Source organism: Phoxinus phoxinus (assembly GCF_949152265.1).
Source record: "Phoxinus phoxinus genome assembly, chromosome: 17".
In the NCBI taxonomy this organism is placed as follows: Eukaryota; Metazoa; Chordata; class Actinopteri; order Cypriniformes; family Leuciscidae; genus Phoxinus; species Phoxinus phoxinus.
Window position 1 is genome coordinate 3,262,373 of NC_136892.1, and position 18,891 is coordinate 3,281,263.

The 18,891-nt window shown below is 37.6% G+C and overlaps 1 protein-coding gene across 1 annotated transcript in view; it reads right to left on the reverse strand.

Moving 5' to 3' along the window:
• The window catches only part of LOC306984066 (arf-GAP with Rho-GAP domain, ANK repeat and PH domain-containing protein 1), a 35,426-nt gene that overhangs the window by 15,012 nt on the left and 1,523 nt on the right, over positions 1–18,891 (reverse strand). Inside the window, exons 3-15 of the mRNA XM_079585072.1 lie at positions 18,751–18,812; positions 11,365–11,641; positions 11,136–11,249; positions 10,316–10,429; positions 8,804–8,864; positions 8,597–8,717; positions 8,287–8,444; positions 6,527–6,633; positions 6,161–6,446; positions 3,331–3,513; positions 3,067–3,241; positions 1,147–1,191; positions 887–1,004 (exon numbers count right to left, since the gene is read on the reverse strand). Of these exons, the coding sequence (XP_079441198.1) occupies positions 887–1,004; positions 1,147–1,191; positions 3,067–3,241; positions 3,331–3,513; positions 6,161–6,446; positions 6,527–6,633; positions 8,287–8,444; positions 8,597–8,717; positions 8,804–8,864; positions 10,316–10,429; positions 11,136–11,249; positions 11,365–11,641; positions 18,751–18,812 (1,821 nt within the window). The remainder of the gene's footprint in view (positions 1–886; positions 1,005–1,146; positions 1,192–3,066; positions 3,242–3,330; positions 3,514–6,160; positions 6,447–6,526; positions 6,634–8,286; positions 8,445–8,596; positions 8,718–8,803; positions 8,865–10,315; positions 10,430–11,135; positions 11,250–11,364; positions 11,642–18,750; positions 18,813–18,891) is intronic.

The window sequence follows — 18,891 nt, forward strand, 5'->3', positions numbered from 1 at the left end:
AAAAAAATACATGTTTTTATTTTAAAAAAAAGTAAATAAAGATAGTCTTTCTTGACTTCACTTAACATAAATGCATGTTTAAAAAAATAAAATAAATAATGACAGTCTTTCTTGACCTGACTCCAAATGTTTCTTCAAATTTGATGTAGTGTTTTTTTTTTTTTAGCTAGATAGCACTTTGTCGCCACCAGATTGTACAACGAACCAGATTGTACAATGATATTAAATGCATTTTCATTTCATTATATTATATTTAATTTTTTTTACTGCAAATGTCACGTCCATAACACTGGAATTCCCCGATTTTAAAGAATTTATCCTCAACTAGTTTTGTGGTGTAGGTCTACGCATTTTATAATGTTGACTTCAAATAATACTAATAGTAATTTAAAGATGTGGTGCATTGGATCTGGACGGGAAGGATAACTCTGGGAGTTGGAAGGGGTGTGTCGCAATTCTGCCTTCTCACACCGCGACACAGGTTCGTGGATCTTAGTGTCAAGATTTCGGTTTCATATCGCATTACAGCACTAATTTTTACTAAGGAAAATGGCAAAAATAGTAACGCACAGTGACCTGGATAAGTAACTTTAATCTGATTACTGGATTGGAAATAGCAACAATTGTAAAAGTGATCAGATTGGAGTAATGCGTTACTAAGTAACACGTTACCAGCATACAGATATAGATAAGTACATTTTGTGATAAGTACATTTTGTGAAAAATACTGGGGTTTTTTAACACGTGAAACATGAACATGTTATATTGCACACTGTAAACACAATCAAAGCTTCAAAAACAGGACCTTTAATGCTGTCCTAACTTGTGGATAGTAAATAGTCACATATCCTTTCACACACTAATAAGTATTGTGGCATGAGCTTACCCTGCAGAGCAGTCAAACACTGCGATGACCTCCGTCAGATCCAGCACATCACAGGCAGCAGATTCATTCTCCTGTGAGAACAAGAAACGCTCCTCATCCAGCTTTCCGTGGAGTTCTTCTGCACACGTGGAAATCAGAGAAAAAAAACATTAATTATGTAGCAGCGTCATTACTTTAATCAAAGTGGCTTCATAAAGCTGATTCTGCGTTGGTAAAACGTATTTCACAATAATAATCTGAAAGGTGAACTGTATTCTTACCCATCTGTTCCTCTGAATGTCTTGTTTGCTCAAAGTCAGGTGCCTCTTTAAAACAGAGCAACATGAATTAAAAACATCCTTTTTATAGAAAAAAATATTGCACTTATGTTAGATAATGGACAAGAGAGTCAGTTTAACTAAAACATGTCCAAGCTACACTTCAAGATGTTTTTATTTATTTATCATAAGATCATAAAAATTTGTATTGTAGCATTAAATTGAACTAACAGCTCAATTATTAGCACCCTTAGAGATTCTTATTAGTAACAATCTAAATAAAGTATATTCCTATACATTTTAAATTGAAACGGGGAGTCATGATTTACCACTTGAATGTTTCTCTGTATAAAAATACGAGTTGACCTATACAATAACTTTTTTTATTTCAATTATTTGGATTTTATTAAATGTAAATTTGATGAAATTTTTAATTCCACAGCCAGTTTTGCTTGTGTTTATAAAGCGTACATTCGTTTCTGTACTTAATTGTCATGAAATAATGTCACAATGCAAATTATATGAATGGTCTATATCTTCAAAAAGGGGTTCAAATGTGCCATGGAAAACATGGTAAACACACTGATACACTATGACTGAATCCGAAATCGCCCCATATACCCTTAAATAGGGCGTTATTTGAGGGGACAGCCATTTGTAGTAGCCTGGGTGCCGGCCCGAACCCCGTCCACAACATTTTTTGGTCGGGAAGTTCGGTCTGGACTCGATCCGTTGAGGAGTAATTATGCTCGGCTGCCAGAAGGCCGAGCCAATCAAATTGCCAGAGCGGGCTTTAATCGATGATGGACAGATGATCTGTGGTTACGTAATCACCACGTCATCAAAGAGCGGTTGGGTTGAACTGGTTTTCAGCAAAGATGAAGACGACTGCAGCTGGAGGATCGAGATGTTTAGATTCCGCTATCACGTCTGTTATAACAGAAACCGACAGCGCATTCATTTTAAAAGACGAACAGAACCGCAATCAAGGCATTTGTCGATCGGAAAGATGTTTGCCATCCTTCCTACGGGATTCAGCAAAAGTGTAATTTGTCAGCTGGCTCCGATGGTCGCTAAGAAGACGAGACGCAATGAAAACCAATGGAAGGGATGCGCTCACGATCTCTGTTCGCTGAAGCCTCAGATGAACACGCTTCTTCAGCCTCAGATGAACACGCTTCTTCAGCCTCAGATGAACACGCTTCTTCAGCCTCAGATGAACACGCTTCTTCAGCCGGCTCTCTTTCGTAGTCTTTCCATTTTTTTTTAAATCAGTCAAGTCACGTTGCAACCGTGTTATAAAGTTGAGACAGGGCCGACAAATACGACAAGATTTATTTGCTTTATTGTCGAGATCTAATCCTAAACGGAGAACTTGTTCGTATATACATACACCTTTCGTATTTCTCTCAAAAATGCTTTTTTGCTTGTAAGTACTCCGCGAATTCTTTAATTATTTTTTACAACAACGGCAAAGATCGTTTACACTCATTAATTTACTACTTCCAGCGTGCGTGCAGTTGAGCTCTGCGGACAACTATGCGTCGCTCAACATGACTCTGATTGGTTGTTGTAGGTCTATCCAATTGAGTTTTTTTTTTTCTGGTTTGGTTAAGACACGCCTCATAATCAAAGCCCTATGGAGCAGTATCAGACTCACATTCTGCCGAGAATATGAGTATGACGAAGTCAGGCTACATTTGTAGTGCAGTCCAAAACCATAGTGGACGTTATTGAGTGCACTCATTCAATCCCACATTGCACTGCAATATCGAGTGTACACTCAACAGCGGTCCAAATTCATTCCTTCAAGTGAACAGTATTGTTTAGTGGACTAACGTAGGGAATAGTGAATGAAGGTTTAGGGGGCAATTTCAGATTCAGCCTAGATGTTTAATTTGCCCTGATCAGGACTCAACTAACCCACAAACTCATTATGTCGGAGTAGCTCTGTCTGCAGTGCCTGTCCAGAAGCCTCTGCCACGCTGATGGCGGAGGGAACCGCAGGATCTGTGGCGCTGAACAAAACTCTTGCCCCGGAGCACAGCAGAGACAGAGTCTCCTCTACATCAGGGCCACACACCACCTCACGCAACCTCTGGAGAGCACCAGAACATAATGCAGTGGTCAATATGAGATAGGTCTGAAACTAATGAGATTGCAGCGTGCCTTGATGAGATTTCTGACCTGGTCAAGCAGTTTCTGGCTTGCGGCGAGCGGGTGAGCTTTGCGGTAAAGTCCTTTACGGTATTTGGCTAGAATAAATTCTGCCTTCTGATCTGGTGAGACATCAGGTCTGATCTGCTCCGCTGGAGGGATGTTGTGACCCCACACACTGTTGGCAGCTTTATTGCCATACAGTATAAACAACTGAGAAACAAAACATTGGCATCTACTGTTAAAAGACAAATCACATTTTTAGATGTTATTGTTCAACCAATCAATCAATCAATCAATCAATCAATCAGCCAACCAATCAGCCAATCAGCCAATCAATCAATCAGCCTATCAATCAATCAATCAGCCAATCAATCAGCCAAATCAATCAATCAGCCAATCAATCAATCAATCAGCCAATCAATCAGCCAAATCAATCAATCAGCCAATCAATCAATCAATCAGCCAATCAATCAGCCAATCAGCCAATCAATCAGCCAATCAATCAGCCAATCAATCAGCCAATCAATCAATCAATCAGCCAATCAATCAGCCAATCAATCAGCCAATCAATCAATCAGCCAATCAATCAGCCTATCAATCAATCAATCAGCCAATCAATCAGCCAATCAATCAATCAGCCAATCAATCAGCCTATCAATCAATCAATCAGCCAATCAATCAGCCAAATCAATCAATCAGCCAATCAATCAATCAATCAGCCAATCAATCAATCAATCAATCAATCAGCCAATCAATCAGCCAATCAATCAATCAGCCAATCAGCCAATCAATCAGCCAATCAATCAATCAATCAGCCAATCAATCAGCCAATCAATCAGCCAATCAATCAGCCAATCAATCAGTCAATCAATCAGCCAATCAATCAAATGTATTGATTGATTAGATGTTATTGTTAAAGTCCCCCTGTTGTGAAAATCAAGTTTTTAAAATGTTTATATGTCTATTGGCGCTTTTCCACTGGGTTTAGCTCGGTTTGCTTTTCCACTGCAGTTAGTACCGCTTCAAAGTGGGTGGGATTATAGACTGATCATTATAGTTTATCCGCTCCTCGGCAACCAACGAGAGGAACGTCTGCACTTCGTCCACTGACCACGATTCAGCCATTTCTTTTTTGGAAGTTTTTTTCTTCTTTTTTTCTTCAAGCAAGTAGTTTAAAAACAGGCGCTACAGCGGTGGCTGTTACTGGCTATTTAAATCTAGCGGGTTTGGTGTCTCGTGTCGCGCAAATACAATGACGCTGGAAGTGACGATTCTGTCTGACCAATCAGTGATCTGCAGTGTTTTCACGTCACATTTTAGTATCGGTACGCTCAACAGAGGTGGTCCCATTTAAAGCGAGCCGTACCGTGCAGTGGAAAAGCATCAAAGTGAGCCGTACCGAACCGTGCCGTACCATGACAGTCTCAAAAACACGGATTTAAATCGCTGGTGCTTCTGACGTTATAAACTACCTTGTAACCAATCAGATCAATGTTCCGGCAGGGTTTGGCATATCATTAACAGCAAACTAGCAGGGGAGTGTCTCAAGAGAAGTTCTGTTTTCTGTTTATATGAAAAATCGGGTTTATTTAGCAATATAGCGGGTGTGTGATGTATATTACGATGTTATGATGAACTATATGCCTTTCTCCACTGACGCGAGTTGTTCATAGTGTCTCTGATGACAGTTAAGACTCTGAGATGGTGAACAGGAACATGGTTTGTGTAACATTTGCAACACATTATTTGCTGTTTGATAACAGTCAAGCAAAAGGCTAATCACATGAATTACTGTTAGGTGTCCGACGTTGTAAAGAGCGATATCATTGTGCAGCGTTTACCTCAGAGCTGCTGTGAGTGAGTTGAGGCGGGGCTAATTTGCATATTCATAGAACCGCCTATACTAAATGAGCTATTTTAAGGCATAAAGAAGAGATACAATTATTGATTACAGGGGGACTTTAAACAAACAAATGACTACATTAATTTGAACATTATTAAAAAAAATGTTTTACTTTTTCTTATACATTTTGTTTATGCAGATTTCAAAATCCAAAATTTGAAGTAACCCACATGGGTAACACTTTACTTGAAGGGGTGTGCATAAGACTGACATGACACCTTTATAATCATGACATGACACACGTCATGAATATGAAGGAGGTTTTATGCATGTTTGACAACTGTCATTAAGTGTCATTCGCCCAATTATGACATTTTTTATGCAAATTGTTGACATTGTTTGAGATGTCTGTGTTAAACCAATACATCATAACCTTTCAGTGTCTTGGTAATGACAACTTGACATTACCAAGACAACATAAATTGTCATAAACATGACATAGCAGATTAATGATCAAACTTAAGAAACCACTTAGCTTTATGGGTTAACATTACATTAAACTGTCATGTGGAGGTTTTGCCATTGGCTGTCATGAGGACATTATAAATGTGTCATGAATATTTTTCTTGACCTCAACTACAGTGGTACAAATTTAATTTGTCATTAAAATGACAGCCAATGTCAAAACCAAATACATGACAGTTTAATGTAATATTAACCCATAAAGCTAAGGGGTTTCTTAAGTTTGATAATTAATCTGCTGTCATGTTTATGGTTATTAGGTCTTATGCACACCCCTTCAAGTAAAGTGTTACCCATAAGTCAAAAATCCAGATCCTAATCCAACTCAAAATGCTGTAGGAAAAACTGAAGTGGGTTGTATATGCAAGAAACCCACCCAAAATCACAGTTTAAATGATTTCCGCATGGAGGAATGGGCAAAAAACTACTTTTCAGAGCACTGTGAAATGAGGAAATATAATCATTTTGTTGTTGCAACATGACAAAACTCACCTGAATTAAAGGCTCCGTCCAAACCTTGTTATCTAGTTTCAGACCTCGCACTTTGGAGCGGTCACTGCCCATGGACCGGTGTGCGCCGGCGCAGGCCTCACAGATGACCACCAGCAGGTTCACTGAAGCCCACTCGGGGTGGGCGGCGCCACAGTCCGCGCACACTTTATTACAGGGACTCGACCACAGCCGATGAGCCACCTCGCTGTAGGACAGAGCGCTGCGGATCACGTCGTTCAGGTTCTCCAGCCACGCGGTCGCGTCCTTCGCAGAGTCTGCGGAGAAACTGGACAAACCAACCCACGGTAAACAAAGTGTGTAGAGGTGATGCAAAACAACTGTGTAAACTGAGTAATGAAGACTCACTTAAAGGTCCTGTATGGAGTGATGAGAGAGAAGCTGTGACGCCCTGTCGACTTCACAGCTGCTATATTCATAGACACAAACATCATGCCAAGACCTATATTGAAGTCCTGTTAATTCAAACAAGTTCAATTTGCAAACTTCCCTTGTCAACAACTATACATTACAGTCTGGCTTTAAGTTTGACAAACAGTATATAACATTTAAGTAATAACTTTTAAACACACTTTTAACCATACAGTTGTTACTTCATGTTATTAAAGTCCCCCTGTGGTGAAAATCCAGCTTTTAATGTAGTTTATATGTCTATGTGGTGTTTTTAATCTGCTTTAATAAGACACACCATGTGTAAGTTCATAAGTCGACAGCATTGCTGAGTATTTTCTGCTTAAAACTGCAGTGAACCAAAGACAGTCTCAAAAACACGGTGTGAAATCGCTGGTGTTTCTGACGTCACAAACTACCTTGTAACCAATCAGATCAACAACCAGTGGATCTCTGAGCTGAGTGAGTGAGTGGAGGCGGGGCTCATTTGCATATTCATAGAACCGCATATACAAAATGAGGCACGGGTGTCGAGATACATTCAAGATATTTTAAAGTTAAAAATGTTTAAATATGTAATTTTGGTGATCAAAGATGAGTTTTCAGGATACAATTATTGACTACAGGGTAACTTTAAACAATTTAGTTTTGGGTTCAAGTTCACTCAACTCATTTGAAATGATTTCCAGTCATTATTTCATCAGTTTATGATGAACAGTTGGTCTTATTTTCGTAATCCGGATTCAGCTACACAGTAATATGTAATGAGGTTATGCTTCAAATAATCATAAACGTCACTTTGATAGACTGAGCCTGTAGATTATGTACTCAGATAAAATATTAAATATTGTTGATTTAATTGGCTAATTATTTTATTTTGTGCTTTAAAACTGTTGTTTCTTGTGTTTTATTTTAGTTTTGAGCCGTTTAGTAAAGAGAGGGACACTATAGATTACAAGTAAAGAAAATGACAGAACGATCTGTGAATGCTTTAAACATTTCTGTCATTTTACAAATTATTAGTTTATGCAAACTCAAGTTATATGTAAGTGGTGATTTGCATTTTATAAGTGTGATCAGCACTCTTTCCCACGGCAATAAAGTTGCATTGAAATGAGGATAAACGCCACTTTCATATCTGTATTCTACTATCCGGATGAGGAACGCATGTTAACGCCAGGTGTAAAGGCGCCAATACAGATCGTGAGCTCTGAGCTACAAACACTCTGGCTTAGTAACCAAGTTTTCCACTCTTATCTCTTAAAGTCCCCCTGTGGTGAAAACCCAGCCTTTAAATGTTGTTTATATGTCTTTGTGGTGTTTTTAATATGCTTTGAGACAAACAAACCATGTGTAAATTCATAAGTCGACCTTGTAACCAATCAGATCAACGTGTGATCGTCAACCAGTGGATCTCTGAGTGAGTGAGTGAGTGGAGGCGGGGCTCATTTGCATATTCATAGAACCGTGTATACTAAATGAGGCACGGGTGTCGGGTTACATTCAAGATATTTTAAGGCATGAAGACTTTTTTTTTCCCAAGGAAAAAAACATTTAAATATATAATTTAGGTGATCAAAAACACAGGTTGAAATCACTGGTGTTTCTAACGTCACTGAAATATGTCATTTTGGTGACCAAAGATGATAAAATGATTGACTACAGGGGGACTTTAAATCCTTCTTGAAAGTTTCACATTAGTAAGCAAGTTTCCACACCTCTTTGCTGCTGTAAATCCAAAGGGTGTATCCGCAGATAGCAGTGTACACCTTCTTCCTCGGGTCCTTCATGACCAGCGGTCCGTGTTGTTTGGGTGTAGTGACCGGATCCATCCCTCGAGTGGCGTAGAGAGACGCTAACCAGCTCTCCTGCACAGCTACGACAAAACACATTCACAAGAGAGAGCTGAACGCAACGACCTTCAGTAGCTTGATGCTAATATTAACACTGTGAATCAATCACAGATTTAGGAAATGACATGTTTCACTTCACTAAGCCACAGAGTTTCCAGTTCTCCATAACACTCACCCTCACTATGAGCCATGAACTCAAACTGCTTCTTCTGTAAAGAGATGGAGAAGTGTCCCTGGTCCTGCTTCCGTATGTTGGTGATGCTTGTGACATGAAACACATATTCTGTGAACTTGTCCTGGAGCACATTGAAAATATGGTTATATGGACAAATGGGTAGAGGCAAAAACTGATTTATTCAGCATTTATGATGAAGCAACTCACTGTGCGTTTTTTCCACAATGACATGAGTTGCCCATCTAGAGCCGCCCACAGAACATTGTGCCTGCAGAACAAAGTCGGCATGTGTGTAAAACATTTTTACTCTTACCGAAATCAGTCATTCAGTCAGTTTAACATTTATATCTTTTTCTTTGCTATATATCCCTTGTGAAAAAGTAGTACACGTTAGTATACTTTTTAAAAGACTACTTATTCAGAAGCAAATTATACTAATATATATATATTATTTATATAAATATATATTATCTATATACATACATGTATATGCATTATTTATATACATATATGTGACCCTGGATCACAAAACCAGTCACATGGGTCAATTTTATGAAATTGAGATTTATACATCACATGAAAGCTGAATAAATAGTATGTCCATTGATGTATGGTTTATAAGGACAATATTTGGTCGAGACACAACTATTGAAAATCTGGAATCTGAGGGTACAAAAAAATCTAAATATTGAGAAAATCTCCTTTAAAGTTGTGCATTTATGTTCACGATTGTGCTGCATTCACTCACAAAAATACATGTTTTATATATTTAAGGTAGGACATTTACTAAATATCTTCATGGAACATGATCTTTACTTAATTTCCTAATGATTTTTGGCATAAAAGAAAAATCTATAATTTTGACCCATACAATGTATAGTTGGCTATTGCCACAGATATACCCGTGCGGCTCCAGACTGGGTTTGTGGTCCAGGGTCACATTATTTATATATACACACACACACAAATATATATTAATATATATACATACATGCATGCATATATTATTCACATACCCACATATACACAAGTGTAATTTAAAGTTAGGTTTTCAGACACTTAATTACATGTTATTTGCAATTAAATGAAAATGTATTATATTAAATGCAATTAGTGATTTATCAAACCAAACCACTTTCTTAGGATTTAAAGATTAAAATGCATGTTTGAGCTGTTTTAACTGAAAGCAACTTGCACTGATTTATCTTAAAATATATCAGTGTCATGGTTCTGTCTCAAGATGCACAACCGGTAATGTTCTTTCTAAGGCACGTTATATATATATATATAAAAAAAAAAAAACGTAAATGTCCTAATTTAACTAAATCCTGGCTTAATCTAAGCCCTGTCTGTGAAACCAGGCCTATATATAATTTCATAATTACCATAAGTGTCTTTCTATGGGTACAAATGTGCACAATTTTCCATTTCCTTAAGCCAACTTATTTGTTTGGCTGTCGGAATAAATTGACTAATACTGCATTTAATTTTTTTTCACAAAGTGAAAGCCTTTTTATGTACTTTTTTATTTTGTAAAGATGTTTGATTATTTCTTATTAATATTTAGTATAAATATTGTTATTTTGAAATGCATTATTTAAATTAGATGTTGAACAGCTATTTAATTTTTTTTTTTAATGGATAAAGGCCTAAATTACAGGAAGTTGACTAGTCTTTGAAGTTGTCATGTGATTTCTGAGATTGTGTAAAGTTAGTTACTTGCGTCCCTTCCATACGTCGAGCCAGCTGGTTTGTGTCACCGCACACTCACTGGTTCTCTGGCGTGAGCCGGGTAACGTCTGCTTCTTCCTGCTCACACGAATGGTTGCAGCCCTGCAGACCAACAATTCAAGATATTTCATATTTAAATATGCAATGTCAAGTTTGCTTTAATATTAGAGTTGTACATGTGCTTAAAGTCCCCCTGTAGTCGATCATTTCATCCCTTAAAACTCATCTTTGATCAGCAAAATGACATATTTAGACGTTTTTTTCCTTGAAAAAAGATCCTTCATGCCTTAAAATAGCTCGAATGTAACTCGACACGCTTGCCTCATTTAGTATCCGCGGTTCTATGAATATGCAAATGAGCCCCGCCTCCACTCACTCACTCACTCACGAGATCCACTGGTTGACGATCACACGTTGATCTGATTGGTTACAAGGTAGTTTGTGACGTCAGAAACACCAGCGATTTCAAACCGTGTTTTTGAGACTGTCTTTGGTTCACTGCAGTTTTAAGCAGAAAATACTCAGCAATGCTGTCCACTTATGAACTTACACATGGATTGTGTTAAAGCAGATTAAAAACACCACATAGATGCCTTTTGACACCACATAATGTTGTGTACATAGACATATACACAACATTAAAAGCTGGATGTTCACAACAGGGGGACTTTAATGTCACAATGCCCAAAAAGTATGCAAAATTTAATTTCTTATTTCATTAGGCGTTAAATATATAATATTGGCACACGAGATTGTCATACGAGACATGATAGGGAACGTTGTTTCCAGAGGAGTAATCATAATGTACCGTGGTTTCTTGAATCTCTCAGTTTTGATCTGAATGTTCTGTGATTTGGGAATTTGATGGATCACTTGACTGGTGCCAAGTTCTGTTTGAGCATCCATTAACTTCTCTGTGAAACTACAGGGGAAAATACAGACAGAGAAGTTACCAAAGACAAGTTGTGTCAAGAAACATGCCATTTCAGAAACAAAATAAAAGCACAGTTGTGAGGGAAACAGTCGTGATACATTACATTGCATTATCAGAATTGAGGTCATCCTTATTGAGGTCATCCTGTGATTTTGAGGAGTTTAGAGTCACAGAGGAATCGTCAGACGACATCAAGTCAGCAGTTTTCACTGGATCCGGATCTGAACTGGGACTGATGGGGAGTGATGCTGGCCAAGGCAATGTTTCACTGGTTTCACTGCAGTTGGTTTGAACAGCTTGAAGATCAGGCGGTTCAGAGGTGGAATGCAACTGACTCGATGGATCATCCGCACTAACCTCGTTTTTGATATACGTTTCTACTGAGAGAAAAAAAAAAAAAAGTCATCAGCACATCACCTTTTTATGGAAGAATAAAACATTTTAAAAGATAATTTGAGACTTTTTATCTCACAATTGCGTGATATAAACTCCCAATTGCGTGATATAAAGTCAGAAATGAGTGATATAAAGTCAGAAATGAGTGATATAAACTCACAATTGCGTGATATAAACTCCCAATTGCGTGATATAAACTCTATAAAACTCACAATTGCATGATATAAACTCACAATTGCGTGATATAAACTCACAATTGCGTGATATAAAGTCACAATTGCGTGATATAAACTCACAATTGCGTGATATAAAGTCACAATTGCGTGATATAAAGTCACAATTGCGTGATATAAAGTCAGAAATGCGTGATATAAAGTCACAATTGCGTGATATAAAGTCAGAAATGCGTGATATAAAGTCACAATTGCGTGATATAAAGTCAGAAATGCGTGATATAAAGTCACAATTGCGTGATATAAAGTCAGAAATGCGTGATATAAACACAATTGCGTGATATAAAGTCAGAAATGCGTGATATAAACTCACAATTGCGTGATATAAAGTCAGAAATGCGTCTTATAAACTCACAATTGCATGTTATAAAGTCAGAATTGCAAGTTTATTTCTCACAATTGCGAGTTTATATCTCGCAATCTGACTTTATATCACCCAATTGTGAGGAAAAAAGTTGCAATTGGCTTGTAAATGTTTTATTCTGTGGCGGAAACAAGCTTCCATACCTTTGGCACACTTTGATAAGGGTTTGCCTTGTTTGTGGCTGTGAGCAGTAAGTCCTTTTAAAGCAGTGGTCATAAACTCCAGTCCTGGAGGGTCACAGCTCTAACCCTCATCACACACACCTGGTCCAGATAATCAGTTTCTGCAGGATTACTAGAAACTTCCACGCAGGTGTGAGTTGGAGCTAAACTGTGGCCCTCCAGGAATTGAGTTTGAGACCACTGTTTTAAAGAGATAGTTCCCCCAATAATACATTTTGTCTTCACTTACAAACCTCAAACCTGTATGAGTTTCTTTCTTATGTTGAACACAAAAGATATTTTGAAGAATGTTGGTAATCAAACAGTTGACGGTAGCCATTGACTTTCATAGTAAAAAAAAAAAAAAAAAAAAAAAACTCAATGGCTACCGTCACCTGTCTAGTGTCTGGTTACCAACACTCTTTTAAATAACTCTGTAGTCAATCATTTAATCCATTAAAACTCATCTTTGATTACTAAAAGTACATATTTAAGCGTTTTTTTCTTCATGTCTTAAAATAGCTTGAATGTAACTCGACACCCTTGCCTCATTTAGTATACGCAGTTCTATGAATATGCAAATGAGCCCCGCCTCCACTCACTCAGCTCAGAGATCCACTGGTTGACTCACCAAAGGAACAATAGGAGATGGGGTTAATGATACTCAGGAAGCAGTGGTACAATATCTTAAAAATATAGGGTTATATAGTAGGATTTTTTTTTTTTTTTTTTTTTTATATAGTCACAATATAACTCATGTTACATACTCCTGTACAGTAGGTGGCGGTATGCACCTTATAGTCATGGTTGCAATCTGCCATTAATCGAAAAGAAGAAGAAGAAGAAGAAGAAGACGACGACTCACCAAACCTTGATTTTCACCACAGAGGGAACATCTTTCTTTGTGTTCAACAGATGAAAGAAACTCATACAGGTTTGAAACAACATGAGTAAACAAACCCTTTTAAGCCATGCTGACAGAGACCCAGACTATTATAAATATGACATTTCCATCATGATCTCACACATTTATATCATTCCAAAACCAAAAAGAAGAAATGTTCAACAATTTCCATTCAGCTCTGAAACAATGAAAGCAGATTTGTGTGATGTCATCATTACTCACTGATACTGATGCGTTAAAATCTCATCATCACTACGTAATCAAACTGGCTAACAAGACACGCGAGAACCGGCAAGATGCTGTAAGCTTGGATCTGTGTTTGTGTGTTGCTTGAGTTGGACGCTGTGTTTAGTTTTGCACTGTTCCCAGTTCAGTTTCATTCGACCCAGTTCCACTGTTGCCATGGTTTCTGATTCGCACTCATGTGTTGCACCTGTGTCTACTTAATGGTCTCATTTAGTCCCTGGTGTGTGCGTGTGCATTTATAGCCCTCAGTTTCAGATGCTCCATGTTGGATATTCTGTTCTTGTTTTTTGATATCTTACATATATGAGAATCCTGAGTATTTTGATTATTTTTTAATTTTGGATTTATAAAAGATTGCACATACAGATCCGGCTGCAACCAGTGCTGACAATAATGACTTTATACTAAGTAATAACATGTTTCCCACACAAAGCCACTGTATGGGATGAGATATATTGATGACTTTTATACATTTCAATGGTATTAATATTTATATATTTGTGTCCTTTTCATAGCTTCACAACAGCTGCACTGTATGTAATCAAAAGAGTATCATCAACATTTGTCTTCATTGGGGTTTCAGAGAAATAAAGAGTCTTTAATAAATAAAAAAAGATCCAGGGAGAAACTCAGGAGAACACAAGCATGTTAAACCATAGACAATACCGGACAAAGAACCGTTTACACAACACCGTTTTCAACTGAAAACGTAAAACTTTGTAGGAGTTTTGACCGTTTCGTTTACACGACAACAGCGTTTTGTGTGCCTGAAAACGCAAACTTTTGAAAATTGGTTTCAAAGTGCAAGTTTTTGAAAACGGTCTCCGTGTAAACAACAAAAACAGGAATCTCTGAAGACGATGACGTCATGCACATTACGTGTTCAGTCTATAGCGTTTCATCGCCATCTAGTGTCCTGGCAGCAGAATACAGTTTTTAATAGTTTTCGCGGATCGTTTTGACAATGGTGTCGTCTGTACACGGAAAACTCAAAGGAAAAACTTCTGTTTTAAGCATTTCGTTGTCATGCAAGTACCCTTAGGCTACGTTTACACGTGGCCGATTATTTTCATAAACGGACATTTCACCCTCTCCGTTTTCAGAAAAGTGTTCGTTTACACCAGGGGTGCCCAATCCTGCTCCTGGCGATCGACTGTCCTGCACAGTTCATCTCCAACCCTAATCAAACACACCTGAAGCAACCAATTAAGGTCTTCAGAGCACGTCAGGATCACTTGAAAATTAAAGGCAGGTGTGTTTGATTAGGGTTGGAGATGAACTGTGTAGGACAGTCGATCGCCAGGAGCAGGATTGGGCACCCCTGGTTTACACGAACCCGTGTATATGCCGTCAAGAGCATGCCAAACCTATAGGTGGCAGTGTAACGAGAAGCTCAAGCCCACGTTAGCCAATCAGAATCCCGAAAATATAGGTCGCACTTTTGACGCAGTGTAAGTTCTGTCGTATACTGTGACGTCGGCTGCCTAAAACTCAGTTTTTCTCAGTTTACATGCAAACGTGCAAACGGAGTTTTCCAAAATCTCCACTTTGGCCGGAGTTTTGAGAAAGAATCGTTTTCCGAGGAGAATTCTCTGTTCGCGTGTAAACGAGGGGCACAACCGAAGGGAAATGTCTCTGTTTTTCAAAATAACCATGTACGTGTAAACTTAGTGCTTAAACAGTTCATTAACCAGAACAGAAACAGGAGTGGGATTAATCAGACACTAATGACTAAGGCTGTGTTGCCCAACCCCGTTCCTGGAGGCACACCATCATTCTTTTGGTCCACAGACTTCTACAGAAGCTATATGTAAAAATTTTTTTTTGTATATTTAGACCACTTCTATTGCCCTACCTTTAAAATGGCCGACTCCCTGATCAGTGCCCTGACCACTGACCACAGGAGCTGATTCAGACACACCCATAATGAAGCCATTTGGGACACACTTGGCAAAGCAGAAGTTTTCAGTCCTGGGGACCGGACGCTCTGCACATTTTGTACATCTCACTAATTGAACACGTCTGATTCAGATCATCAGCTCGTTAGCAGAAAGCTTCATGATTGAGTAATCAGGTATTCCCTACGTCTTTGGTCCCCATGAGCTTATAAATCATGCTAAGTTAATTTTTATTTAAATGTAAAATGCAGAGAGTTTTCTGTGATGGGTAGGCTAAAAAAAATAGATGAGATGAGAAGAGAAAAGTCTATATGCTCTCTGTCATGTGTTTTAAATGGCAATGACCATAAGCACAATACTAAAGAAACAATAAAGGCACTTAAGGCGAATGTTGACTCTTGTCCAAGCATCTTTGCACGTAAGACACGAGATGATCATGGGTGTTTAGCGCCATCAATAAAAAGTAAATGACTTCATTAAAGAACACACACCTCTCGTTTAATTCTGACATCATATGTGACCACGGCTGTTTCTTGTGACTTTTACTTCAGTAAAATTGTGTTGGCAACAACGATAAACGATTCATCATTTCAAGGTAATGTCATCGCTAAATTGGACTAATCTTGCTAAACGTGTGTTGTTTTAATCACAATAAGGAGAACTTAAGGATTTGTGTTGAGGGGAAAACATATTTTATTGTATGATAATAACTGCGATCTTGTATTATTCCTGACCATGTTTTGATTTACAGTAAACCTTTCCATTGACTCTGTAATCAGTTTTATGTTCTGGTGATGGACATTTAGTGTGTATCACAAGGTGGTCCCACTTTATATTAAGTGGCTTTAAGTACTATGTACTTACATTGAAATTACTAATTTGATACAATGGACTTATTGTGTACATACATGTTTTTACATTGTACTTATATTTTTAAAATACCTGCATATAATTACAGCTGTAATTAATGTATGTAATTACATTTGTAATTACACTGTTGACCCTTCCCTTATACCTTAACCCACCCTTAAACTTAACCATACCACCACACCTGTCCCTAACCTTACTCGTATCACATCTCAATAGCAGCAAAAGTGTTTTACAATAAAACATGAACACAATAAGTACAATGTACTTATTTTTCGATGTAAGTACATAGTACTTAAAGCCACTTATTATAAAGTGGGACCTTCTTTTATGTTTAGTAAAAACTCGCAATTTGCGAGTAAAGTCAACTAATTCGGGTTAAGAGTGGAAATTAACACTAAGTTAAGTGAACTTTATTGTCTAAGTACATTAAATAATCGTCACGTTTGGTGAACTAAACAATTTAAGTCAAGTCTACATAAGCACCAAGTTAATTAAACTTAAATATGCACATTTTGGGAGAACCCATTACTCAATTAAATTGAGGGAACGAGTTTACTCAAATCAATTGAGTTCAATCAACTTATTAGGTTTTTCAGTGTGTCACAAATATACCTCATTCTTCCCAACTACACTAATATAGCTCACTAAAAGGAGAGAATACAGACACTGAGTTAAAGGCATGGTTGATTATGATTTCACTTTTCTAACTGTAGTGAGTGTGAAATGTTGCTGTTTGATCATAAACAACATCTGCAAAGTTACAACGCTCAAAGTTCAAAGCAAAGGAAGATATTTGCTTTTAAAGAAATCGCTTTTTAAGGACTACAACAAACGGCTGGTAGGAACTACACGACATTCCTCACGGGTTAGTGACATCACCAACCCTATAATTTACATAAGCCCCGCCCCCGGAACACACAGTCCATGTTGAGAAGAGGAAGAGTTGCTGTAGTCGAGCACATTTGTGAGTCAGATCGTTAACTCCACATCAGCAACATAAACTCATCAACTAACCATTCAGAGACGTCCTGTTGCTTCTACATGGTGTCACTTCTTCTGGAGTCTCTCCATCTTTGTCTGACTCCGGTTTAACATTAAAGGCAGAACAGTTTCTGTCATTTTAGTGTGTGTGTGTGTGTGTGAGGTAATCGCAGCTTCTAACACACACAAGCTCTTGAAGCTCCGCCCTCTGCAGCAGCTCATTTGCATTTAAAGGGACAGGCACAAAACGGTGCGTTTTTGCAAATCCTCATAAAGTGAAACTTTAACATGCAATATAAAAATATCTGCGGAGTATTTTGTGCTAAAACTTCACACACACACTCTGGGGACATCAGAGACTTATTTTACATCTTGTGAAAAGGGGATTATACCCCCCCTTTAAGACTGTCACTTTTACATATAGTTTGTGCATTGCTGTTTAATAATCATTTGAAACTTAGCAAACTGGCAGCTCAAGTAGTAAGATGAAAAGATTTATCTTAAGCTCTGTCAAAGCATATATAAACCTTAATTAAACAATTTAATAATCAATTACAATTTATTTTATACCTGTATGATATTACGCTGTAACCACAGTGGACCAGCGGTTTGGAAAATAGTTGGATGGACGCGGGAATTAATTTGGCACGTGACTCTCACAGTACATTATGGTATTTATTAAGTTAGAAATATGGATTTTTTAAATACAAAAACGCATTGTTTAATCTCAGAAGGCCTTTATTAACCCCTGGAGTCGAATGGATAAATTTTATGATGGTGGATGCGCATTTTTGGGCTTAAAAATCTCAGTTACCATTCACTCCCATTATAAAGCTTGGAAGAGCCAGGACATTTATTAATTTAACTCCGATTGTGTTCGTCTGAAAGAAGAAAGTCATATACTCCTAGGATGTCTTGAGGGCGAGTGAATCATGGGGTAAATTTCATTTTGGTGAACTATCCCTTCAACATTTCGAGTCATTGGTGTTGGATTACACAGAAAGTGTGGCACGTACGGTGGGAGTCGCAGAGAAACCTGCAATCGAACACTTCTACTTATGATAAACAGCTTGAGATGTTTGTTACTTCTGCTAAACAGAAGAATTTATATGTAAATATTGTATTTTATGGCTTTATATTTAATTGATTTCCTGAAATATGAAAAATTGTGGGTTACTGTTTGGCTGTGTTTTCATTTAAATCTTTTATAGGGATAAAAAAAGTTATTATTTTGAAAGTTGTGGTGACTTTCTGTACCCACTTTACTTAATGTATTATTGTTTTCTTTTTCAATTTAAAGGAACATTTTATATTTGAAGTATAATGTATTCTGGGTCAACACGGAGGACGACTAATACTATAGGATAAACATGTTACTGATATTTTGTTGCAAAAAAAAAACTAAAAAACACACACACACACATAATAAAAAGTACCTTCAGAATTCATGTGTCCATCAACCTGAACATCTGGACAAGGCATCGGACCAACACCATCTCTGTAAGATATTCAAGTATAGTAAGTGTATTGACTTTCCAAAGAAATATTACTTGACATTAGATATCCTGGATTAGGAT